Source organism: Chelmon rostratus, chromosome 2 (assembly GCF_017976325.1).
Source record: "Chelmon rostratus isolate fCheRos1 chromosome 2, fCheRos1.pri, whole genome shotgun sequence".
Classification (NCBI taxonomy): Eukaryota; Metazoa; Chordata; class Actinopteri; order Chaetodontiformes; family Chaetodontidae; genus Chelmon; species Chelmon rostratus.
In genome coordinates, this window is record NC_055659.1 from 24,966,730 (window position 1) to 24,977,631 (window position 10,902).

Consider the following 10,902-nt stretch of genomic DNA (forward strand, 5'->3'; position numbering starts at 1 on the left):
CTGGAGAGCAGCGATATATGGAGCTAAATTCTTCCCAAAACTTAACAAAGAAAACATGTTTTTACGCATGCCATAGGATTCACTAAAAACAAAGTGTGGTTCACAAACACGAAACACCACTAGCAAACCAATGCATTTTGTTCGTGTACGGCCAAATTCATAGGCAGAAGGAGGAGGAGGAACCGCACAGCTGTCAACAAGTTCCGGGTAAGTAATGTCAAATGACCTCAGTCCATCGGCCCGAGATAAACAACACTAGCGCGGTGGCTAGCGACTATTCGGAAAGCTTGTATTCACCGACTTTAAAATGGCAAAGAAAACGGAGGACTTCAGAGATTTGTGGCTGTGATTACGTCAAACAAATCTATCGCTACAGTATGTTTTTATCTTTACTCAACAATAATGGTTTAGCTAGGTAGCATTAGCTTTTTGGCAACTGTCCCTGCTAGCTAGCTAGCTAAGCTGCAACTTCCTATTTTTACTTAGTCGTGTTTGTGTCTACCACGGTGTGTCTTCGGATACTGCTGACACATCACTGCTTTCAACAAAAATAGCTAACCTATTTCCAATTGGCTTTGGTCACTGAACAGCTGCTGTTAAGCGTCTGTGGTGTAAATGCTATTTAGCTTTAGCTGTGTAACGTTATCCATACTCAGCGTGTTGATGTGGGCCCGCTAGCAGCACTGAGCTGTCAAGTGAGCTCTGCTAACTCATGCCGCTTGATTAGAGGTCGCCAAAAATAGGAATTACGAAAACAGCTAAAAATTAGCTAGCTAACCAGTCGATGTAGGTTACGTGTCGAAACGGCTCATGAAACTACCCTTACACTGGGCGTGAAATGCCATTAAGTAACTCATCTTTTTTATGGTGTGCTGACAGTGTGGTTCTGATAACAGACAACAATCCCTATTAACATGCATAAATACTCGCTACATAATTTCGCATATGACCCTTGCGATGAATTAGGAAGAATCAATACTGACAGCCAACTGTGTACTCTGAACTAAATACTGGTTTTGAGTTGTTTCGAAAACGTAGTGAGCAGACATGAGTGCTGTCATCTGTTTAACTGCTGCTGTGGCTATATAACGAGAGTCACGTTGTTCAAAGTGTGAAGTCTGAGTGTACATAGACACTAAAAGACATGCAAAATTGTGTAAGAACTACTTGGTAATAACACGTAGGGTGGTTAACAGTAGAGACCCAAGTCTTGACGTTGTTGAGGATGTAGGAGTGTAGGTATTTAATGTGGAGGCAGTGGTAAAGTGTAAATGCTTCAATTAAAGCAACTGCTCTTGCTTAAAGGCTGAATAAGTCTTTAGAAGTACACACTATATCTCAGCCAAGGCTTTGGAACAGAAAGAGGCAGAACTGGACCAGATGTAACAAGATGAGAGAGTGGAAACTGGATTGAAACTCAAAAATATTGTCACTGAGTACCCCCAAAAGTTATTTTACTGCTTTTATACTGACTGGCTGGGGCAGTACACCTGTCAAACGGTAACGCAGGTGTCCTAAGGTGAGCTCAGGGAGGACAGAAACCTCCCGTGGAGCAGAAGGGCAAAAGCTCACTTGATTTTGATTTATAGTATGAATACAGACCGTGAAAGCCGGGCCTCAAGATCCTTCTGACTTTTTGGGTTTTTAATTTTCTAACTTTATATATATTTTAGTGGACGTTTGGTGATTCCAATTTGTCAGTCTTTGCAGTTTTCAGCAGTAGTTTAATATCTCCTTTTTTAAAATTGTCTTGTACACATTCTGAAGGGAGACAGCTATTAATAATAGCCAATTGTCCAGATTATATTATTATATATTATTATATTGTCTGTTTGCCAGCAGTGAGGGATTGTTGCCAGAAGGGCTTGTTGCACCGATTAAAACCAAATATTGATAATGATAAGAAATGATAATATACTTGTATTTGAATTTTGATTTGAAGTTATTTTGTATGTGCACCCCAAGACATTTATGATTAGGCCAATTGTACCTTTTATAAACCACATTCTCTGAATTGTAATGTGCAAAAATAACATATTTAACAGAAAAAGGCCACCGTTAAGGCCTTCGCAGGTTTAGCCAGTGACAGTGCTGCTTCCACTAGCAGAATTGGAATTACACCCTGGACTGATGATAAACAACAAAAAGTTGTGGAAGGTGGATTTACACAGCCAGAGACAACTGAGGCAGGAGCAAGGAGTGGAGCAAGTACGACTTCAGAGGACAAGCAATCCAACTTTTTTTTTCATGTGCCCAAATTGTTGGAATTGTTTTTCAAGTGCAGCTGCATTAGTTGAGGCATTAGGCTGACAAACCAACCAAAAAGGCATTTTGCTGCAAACACGGATCACCATATAAATGGGTCAGCCATTGTGCTGAGAATCATTCTTTATTTTGTGTGTCGTGCCCAACATTTTCTAAAAAGACTGAGACGAATACTTTCAAATCAGAAACTAAATGAGCATGAAAAACCTGTTACTAACATGGAATGTGTCAGGAATATTATTTATATTATGGTATTCTGGGGTTTATATAGTGACTTTGCTGTTGTAAATATTATGCATCGACCATTTTCTTCATTTTCGGGGAGAAAATGTTGTCACCTCTTTGGGCCATCACCAGTTTGCACCCCTGAAACAGTTAAATGTTTTGTCAAACGTACACTCTGATATTGGGGTAATAAATCTGAGGCCAAGCACTCAATAGCTGACATGTAGATTGATTGTGGGAACACCTGGAAATACTTTTGCTTCTCAGTAAAGATGACAGACGTTTAAAGCAGCATGTTCAGGAGTGTATTGAAAAAAGCAAGGCAGGCAACTTGGGCAGAGGCTCATTATTGGCATTATTGTTCAAAACAACTGAGAATTCAGTTGTGGAGTCTATCCGGCAAGTAGTTAGAGAGAGTGTTTCTTGTTCATCATCATACGAGCTGGAATGCCTTCAGCACAGATCGATACAAGACAAGACATAACAGACGATCAGTGCAGTGTTGTAGTCCGCTATGTAACTGACAGCATTCACAAGAAGCCGTTGGCTGTTGTTGAATGAAACTTTTATACATACTTTGGATTCTTGCAAAATTGATGTGAAGAAGTGCATTGGAAACTCAACAGATGGGGACAGTACAGGGGGCTCTCTGCATGTCTGTTGAAGGAATCCCCAAGCCTATTTCATGGATGGTGCTATGCCCACGCCTGGTTAATTCTGAAACTACAGGTGATGTGAGAGAAAGTAAAAAGCTATGTCAGAGGAGTCTGGTGGTGCAGAGGCACAGAGCTGCAGGAATTGACGGCCTGTAGAATCCACGTCCACAGTATCCTGTTCAGAGTGTATGCTGTTCCTGCAGCATGGGGAACTTTATGGTGATCTAGTGTGTCTGGATCATCATAATTTCCCAATGATAAAAGCCACAGTGCTCTTTTCATGTTTGGTGGAGCTGTTGTATTATTATGTACTGTGCCTTGATCTCGAGCCTATGCATCTGTACCGAATGTGCCTTTAGTGCAGCATATGATGTTGTAGGGCTTAGCTCTCTGCCACTCTCAGGTCATTGACTTCATTGACTGTAGTGATTATAGTGTGTGTTTTTTGAGCGTGTTCTGTGTTGGGAATTTCTGCATTCAAGTCAGTCTGTTTGGTTTCATTTTTTTCATGGGGTTGGGGTTGGTGTTGGGTTTGAAAATGGGAGCGGCCTGTTGCAAATGGCAGGGTCATATTTTGATTCCAGTCTGTCATTGTTTAGCAGTTACCCAATGATGTCTAAAGGCCCTACATGGCCACAGTATCCATTACATCATGTAGTGGTATCAATTGAAGGCAGTTCAACAAATTAATTATGGGAAAAGTGAGGTGTGATGTTTGCCCTGATGTGATCAATTTTATTGACAAAGACAGTGTGATATTGTTCATGATCAGCACTTAATGAAGTATCAGCAGGAGGTGGAGAGAGCTTTGCAGACTGATTGATGGTGCTGAGCAGGATTCCTTTGTTGTTCTGGTTGGCAGAAAATAGAGAAATAATAATAATAAGCCATGTCTTCCACGTGGATCTGTCATTGCTGGTGATAACACGCACACACACACACAAGGAGACCTATCATCTAAACTCTTGAGCAGTTTGAATTCCAGGTTGCTGGAGGATCATTGAAGGAGTCTTGCATAAAACCATTTCAAAATGCATCTGTTACATGTTTATGTTAAATCTGTGTCATGTGCTCAGAAGTCTCATATTTAGATAACCCTCAAGGGAAAATAACCAATAGAGCATTGCAGATGTAGTTATTGAAGTTAAAGTCAGTATTCCTGAGCCAGTGGTCCCCTCACTAGATTTTCAAATAATTTCACTTTAGCTTCTCAATTCATCCATTAAATGATTAGCTGTAGGAAACTTAAGCCTGAAAGAGCTTCATGGTTGCTGCATAATGTTCATTGAATTGAAAAAAGAAATGTGTTGATATGTCCAAATGATATAATAAGCCTTTAAATGATATAGAACTTATTTTCTTGAATTATTTTAAACCAAATAGAAAATTTCCATTAGAAATCTGTTGTAGAAAACCAGTGGTGAAAGTAGCATGTGGATAGACCTCCAAAACATTATCACTAGAATACAATAGTGGCTGATTTCAAGGATTGCCTTGTGTAATAATGCAGAACATTACACACTTTGATTAAATGCTATACTCCTTTGTTCTGTATTTATTTTCCAGCTCCATACCTAGCTCTGGACAGCTCTCTTCAGCCATGTCGTCACGTGTGTTGCTGCGGCAGCAGCTGATGCGAGAACAAGCCCAGGAGCAGGAGAGACGTGAGGCCCAGCAGCAGGCCTCCGCCTCTCAGCTCCGGGCCTCAGACTCCACTCCAGCCATCTCTGTCACACTGCCCCCAAATGCTGCCCGTCCCCCTCCAGCACAGGTGCCTGTGGAGGTGCTGAAAGTAAGAACGTTCATCACTCGTGTTCTTTGTTTAGTTAAGTCTGAGTATGTCACAACATTAGCCCTTAATAACTGTTTAAATGATCAGGTGCAGACTCACTTGGAGAACCCCACCAAGTACCACATCCAGCAGGCACAGAGGCAACAGGTGAAGCAGTACCTCTCCACCACTCTGGGTAACATGGCAGTTTCTCAGACCATGGGTGTGTCCCCTGTGCCGCAGTCCAGTTCTGCCCCTGAAGTTGCTCCTACTGCCAGCAGTGCCCCTAACAGTCCTATGGCTCTGCTTAACATTGGATCTAACAAGGAGGAGGTAAGGGGAATTCCTGCTTTGATGCCAGTGGTTTCAACTTCACTCTTTCTCTCTCTGTGTGTGTGTGTGTGTGTGTGTGTGTGTGTGTGTGTGTGTGTGTGTGGGTGTGGGTGTGGGTGTGTGTGGGTGTGTGTGGGCGTGTGTGGGCGTGCGTGCGTGCATGCGTGTGTGTGGTTTTGCTGGCACAGCACATTACACAACCTTGTCAATAGTTGCCTTTCTGCAAACTTATAATGCATTTTTGGAGAAGTTGTGATGTCTTACCCTCTGCTCACTTCTAGCTTAATTACTTTTTGTTTGCTCTGCATCGACGTGCCTGAAGGTCCCACTGTAATGATGCATGCCTTTTGTCATCATACCCTTGTTGGCCTGTTGTCACAATAAGATGTTAAATACTGCACCTACAGCTTAACCATGCCAGCACTTCTCTTGCACACACTTCTCTCTTTGATATCAGGCCTCTTTCCAACTGGTACATTGATTTAAATATTTAGTGTAGGCTTTCAGCCTTCAAAGAGTATACTTTGACTGCTTTTGTTTTAGAAAGCACACTATATACATTCATGTTGATTACTTTTACACATTTAACCCTGAGGGCTTTGCTAACTTAGCACCACTTGTGTTTTCTCTCACCTGCTTTATCTAGATTGATGATGTGATCGACGACATCATTAGTCTTGAATCCAGTTTTAATGACGACATCATTACGTTGATTGACTCAGGTCTTCAGTTGCCTAGCACGGTATGAAGAACAACATTTATTTAACCCTGAACACTTCCTTTTTAGAGTTTCCTCTACAGCACCCAGGTTCTTCTCCATGTGTATAGTGGCAGGACAACAGTAGATTTCAGGCAGATCTTAACCCCCAACATTTTACGGCCAAAGTGCTTTTCCTGTGAATGGACGCTCTCTTTTGTGTGTGGAATTCTGAAGCTGTAGGAGTAAATATACACTTTTGGCACTCAGTTAGTATTCGTCACAAAAGTGCTGCCTGGGCGGGGCAAAGCTATCAGAGGATACAAGAGTGGGAGACGCGAGGGAAAGTGGATTGTGCTCATAAAAAAGTATCTTGGAGCAGCCAGGTTAACAACTAGTTTGTCAGACAGAAAGATCTTGACAGAAAATGAGGATTATGGTGCTGTTGGAGGAAAAGAAAAAGAAGCACAGTGAGGTAAATGCCAGCATTTTGTTGTTCACCTTTATTGTCCAAGAGCGTCATATATATATGCTTGGATCTAGATTTTAACACCATCTGTTAATTAAAACTGTAACTGTGTGGCACCGTTCCACTGTGCAACATGTAGTAGCATTTATGTGATGCCTCAGAAGCCAGCTTTGATCCGGTTTTGAAGTTGGGGAACTGGTTGCTCCTAATGTTTAAGCTGGAATGGGGAAGGCAGTCTTTTTACAGATTTGCTTTCAGGTTTATAGCAATCAGTGACCATTTATGAAATGACAGATTGTATTATGTTTCATTCTGTAGCTCCCAGGAAATCTGCTGGATGTATACCATAGTCCTGGAATGGCAGCGCCTACTCTCACTGTCAGCAACTCCTGCCCTGCTGATCTTCCAAAAATAAAAAGGGAAATTACTGGTACAGTAATTTTTATAAACATGTGTCTTGACTTTTTTAATGCCCAGCAGAACTTTTATTGACATTTGATAATGTTTGATTGTATGAAAAACTATGAATTTGTCTTTCAGATTCAGATGCCAAAGCACTCATGAAAGAAAGGCAGAAAAAAGACAACCATAACCTCAGTAAGAAGAGCTTTGTTTCAGCTATTTTGAGCACTCGCGCCTCTTTGTTTGATGTGAATTCCGTAACATCAAGAACACAGATGTGACATGCAGGACACTGCAGATTCAAAAGCACAGCTTCCCAGCTCTTTTGCCTTTTGTCTAAACTCTGACATCCTATTTCAGGTCTGCTCATGTCCACGTGTATCAAATAATGCTTGCTTAGTGACAACTGAGTGTTGAAGATAAGTGTTTTGCTTTGCCTCTCCACCTTGTCATTCTTGTTTGTCTGCAGTTGAGAGGAGGCGGAGATTCAACATAAATGACCGTATAAAGGAGTTGGGTACTCTGATACCCAAGTCAAATGACCCGTAAGTCTGATGCTTCAGAATACTTATTTTCCTCTGTGAATCACTTCATAGATATCAAATTACAGTATTCACATTTTAGTGCGTGCAACTGTGAAATAAATGTATTCATGTTTTCTGTTTGTGTTTCTTTCTTTGTTCACTGTTTCTGCTATTTATATTTACTGATATCACAACGATGACAGAGAGATGCGTTGGAATAAAGGCACGATTCTGAAAGCTTCCGTAGACTACATCCGGAAGTTACAGAAGGAGCAGCACAGAGCCAAGGACATTGAGATGCGTCAGAAGAAGCTGGAGCAGGCAAACCACAGTCTGATGTTACGCATCCAGGTCAGTATAAAGGAAATGTGTGGTAGGAATCTACGTTCTGTTGTAAAAATGTGTTTTACTGAGTTATTAAAGCTAAAATTAACATGCAGCTCAGGTTGCCTCCATGCAGGCTTTACATGTTTGATGGCAGGGAGTGTTTTTAGAACATTTTTACTACTACTATGCCTGAGGGTGGAATGGACTGTATGATGGTCTCCCACATGTGGACAGTGTGCCATAAAGGAGGAATGAAAGAATATCGCTAGCTGATAAAAACAGTTTGTTCTGTCTTAAAAGTGAAGAATGAAAAAAAAGAACAAAAAGCTAAAATGTACTTTTTTAATATGATGTTTAATGTAGGGAAATTCCTTTTCACATGCAGAATGTAATAAGTGTTGTAAAATGACAACGTTCAGTCATTCCAGGACATCTGAATGTGAATGTGCTGCTGTTGTTTTCAGGAGCTGGAAATGCAGGCACGGGCCCACGGCTTCTCCTCCTCCAGCAGCATCGCATCTGGTCTGAGCTCCGATCCCTCCCTGCTCCAGCAGCAGCCACACCCACAAAGCGGCCAGTCTCTGCCTCACAGTGCTGGAGGAGCCTCCTCCCAAAACCTCCTAAGTCTGGGCGCGGCAGCCATTGGACAGTCTCTGCCGGCCGCCTTCCTGTCCCCGCCCTCCTCGGAGTCCCCTGCTGGAGTCACCATCAGCAGCCCCCTGGACCTGGGCAGCCTGAGCTTCGCTGAGCTTGACGACACCTCTGCCTCAGCACTCTACCCCGACGTGGGCTTGGGAGACATTCTTATGGACGATGGGTGCGCCTTGTCCCCAGACAGGGTGGCTGAGCCACTGTTTTCTCCTTTGTCGCCAGGTGCCTCAAAAACCAGCAGTCGCAGGAGCAGCCTTGAAATGGACGAGGACTTGTGATGAGTTCTGTTTGGTGGTCAAAGACTGTCTGTAGGGACAAGAATGTCAGGAAGTGCAGTCTATCCTTAAATAACGTGAGTCTATTTATAGGACTGTAGAGTTGAACTTAGCAAAAAATAGCTAACATTAAGATCAAAACTAACATAAAAGTTGTATCTTGAATTAATTTGCCATACAGACCTAATTGCTAATGTTCCTGTTTGGAGCTGGTCACGTGATTATGTCTGGGTTTATAAATGCAATATTATTAAAATGGAATATTGTAAAATAAGGGCATGGATTTAGAATTAAGAGATAATACATTCTTAAATAGTTTTTAAGATTTTCTTCAGAGATTTAAGAGGGATATAAAGTTTGCTTGAATTTATTATGTGCTCATTAATAGGGACAAAAGCTGTGAGGTTTGTTTTTCACAACAGCATTGGCATAACAAACTGATTTAAGAGATGCCAACACAGTATTTCTTTTTTTTTTCAACTGACTGGAATCAGGGTTTGTTGATAGTAGTCGCATGCTAATCCATGTTGTGTTGTTTCACCAGCAGCTACAGAAGGGATCTTGTGAAGTGAATTGGCACATTGTGAAATATTTACTGCATATTGTATATAAGAATATTTTATTTTGAGCAATTTTATTGCACCTTATTTTATGGCAGTCTATGCATTTTATGAGAGCTTTTATCTGTTTTTTATTATTACACACAGTGGACAGCTAATGCCCAGGTTGCATGTATTTATAATAAACCTTAAAAGCAGTGGAAAATCACATGCTGCTGCAGCTAGTTAGCCAAAGCAGGACTTCTTCCAGAGTAGCTACAAATTACAAATCAGTGTATTATTTTTGAATATATTCACTCAGTATGAGAACTGCAGAACAATTTTTTCCTTTTACAATCGTAGTTCATTACGTATTTTTTTGATACCTGAATAATAGATGAGTAGTTTCTCCTGAATGATATCTGTGTTTTCAGTGATTGTGTCCATTAACTTGGTGGTCACTGAGTGATTTTACCGGTTAGCATGATCTACCAAGATTGTGGCTTTTTTTTTTGTTTTTTTTTTTTGTTCGTTTGTTTCTTTTTTTTTGGATGATCAAGAGATATATCTACTCATGCATTATTGCTCATTGTAGAATGAATGCAGAGGGCTTTGTCCTCCGTTTAAACCAACCACTAGCCTCACCTCCGTAATGATAAGGCATAACTGTTTGCTGTGTGAAACCTGCAATGCAATTATTATCCTGTAAAATAGTCACAAACTTTAGGACGCGTTTAATTTGTCAGATGCTTAAGCAACCTTATGTACAGTTAATGAATGTGTGTTAATGAAAAATAACCTCCATAAGTGTAGGTGTTTTTGTTATTTTTACATGAACACACTGTATTTTTTTTTTCCTCCAACACAGCCTCCAAGTTATTAATATACCTAAATTTGAAACTATTCTTTGAGCTGTGCTAACATACCAAGAAAATTAGTGAAAGCAGCTAAAAATATCTACTATTTGGTGGTCACAGTGATTATTCTTGTCCTCTCCTGTTCATTCAGAACTTTCTTACTTTGTTGTATTGCTAAAAGCAGCTCTACTCAGTGCTGCTGATAACGTTTAGTCCCGTAAGTACCTATGGTCAGCTTTTTCCACTCATACGCAATATTAATCCTGTTTTATCCTGACATATTTTAGTGCTGACGTTGACTGTTAACCATAAACCAGTAGCATTTGTGTCTTGTCCCTACAAGTTGGCTTTTGGAAGATTTTAACAAATAAATGATTCCCATTGGTTCGCGTCTGAATGTGGTTTCTTGCTGGCAACCAGAATTAGTGGTAAAGCATTTGAGAGATTTCCATAGCGAGGTCCAGGCACTCTGTAGCCTGCAGGCAGATGTCACAGACGGGGCAGTCACACAGGAAGCAGCGGACACCGAGAAACCTGCAGAGGTCACAGTGGTGGGCGATGTCCAGGAGGGGCTGCAGGGTGGTGGGCTCGCAGCCGCACAGGGATGAACACAGCCACCAAGCGCACTCGTTACACCCTCTCATTGTGGCCATTGCGCAGTCCAGTGGACGACAGAAGAGACAGGCCAAGAGGATTGCAGCACAAAGGTCTCAGGGAAAGAGGCAAGGCGAGAGAAGAAAGCTTCAGTTCAGGGAACAACAAATTCAGACCGGGAGATCAAGAAGGAATACAAAATATTATTCCATCCTTACCGTCACCATCTGGCTCTGTGTTGACCATAGTGGTTTTGAGACTTTCTTGACCCCTGCTGATCGATGTGAACGACTGACTCGCTTCACAGACTGTGCAGG

The 10,902-nt window shown here is 41.4% G+C and overlaps 1 protein-coding gene across 2 annotated transcripts; it reads left to right on the top strand.

Moving 5' to 3' along the window:
- The first annotated feature begins 236 nt into the window (after window positions 1–236).
- On the top strand, window positions 237–10,369 carry tfe3b (transcription factor binding to IGHM enhancer 3b). Of its 2 annotated transcripts, none has more exons than XM_041946724.1 (9): window positions 237–375; window positions 4,713–4,938; window positions 5,026–5,250; window positions 5,897–5,992; window positions 6,735–6,846; window positions 6,957–7,013; window positions 7,288–7,363; window positions 7,528–7,693; window positions 8,134–10,369. In XM_041946724.1, the coding sequence occupies exons 2-9, from the start codon at window positions 4,747–4,749 to the stop codon at window positions 8,596–8,598; spliced, it is 1,389 nt and encodes a 462-aa protein (XP_041802658.1). In that variant the 5' UTR covers window positions 237–375; window positions 4,713–4,746; the 3' UTR covers window positions 8,599–10,369. The 2 variants fall into 2 exon arrangements, with proteins under 2 accessions (XP_041802658.1, XP_041802666.1); XM_041946732.1 differs by having other exon boundaries at window positions 7,546–7,693.
- The last annotated feature ends 533 nt before the right edge of the window (window positions 10,370–10,902 follow it).

What these genes read in the sequence shown, in the direction of transcription:
- tfe3b (XM_041946724.1), top strand. Translation starts at nt 4,747, where the DNA reads ATGTCGTCACGTGTGTTGCTGCGGCAGCAGCTGATGCGAGAACAAGCC. An exon ending in TGCCTGTGGAGGTGCTGAAA is followed by an intron (nt 4,939 to 5,025) that starts GTAAGAACGTTC and finishes TTAAATGATCAG; the next exon opens with GTGCAGACTCACTTGGAGAA. An exon ending in ATACCCAAGTCAAATGACCC is followed by an intron (nt 7,364 to 7,527) that starts GTAAGTCTGATG and finishes TTATATTTACTG; the next exon opens with ATATCACAACGATGACAGAG.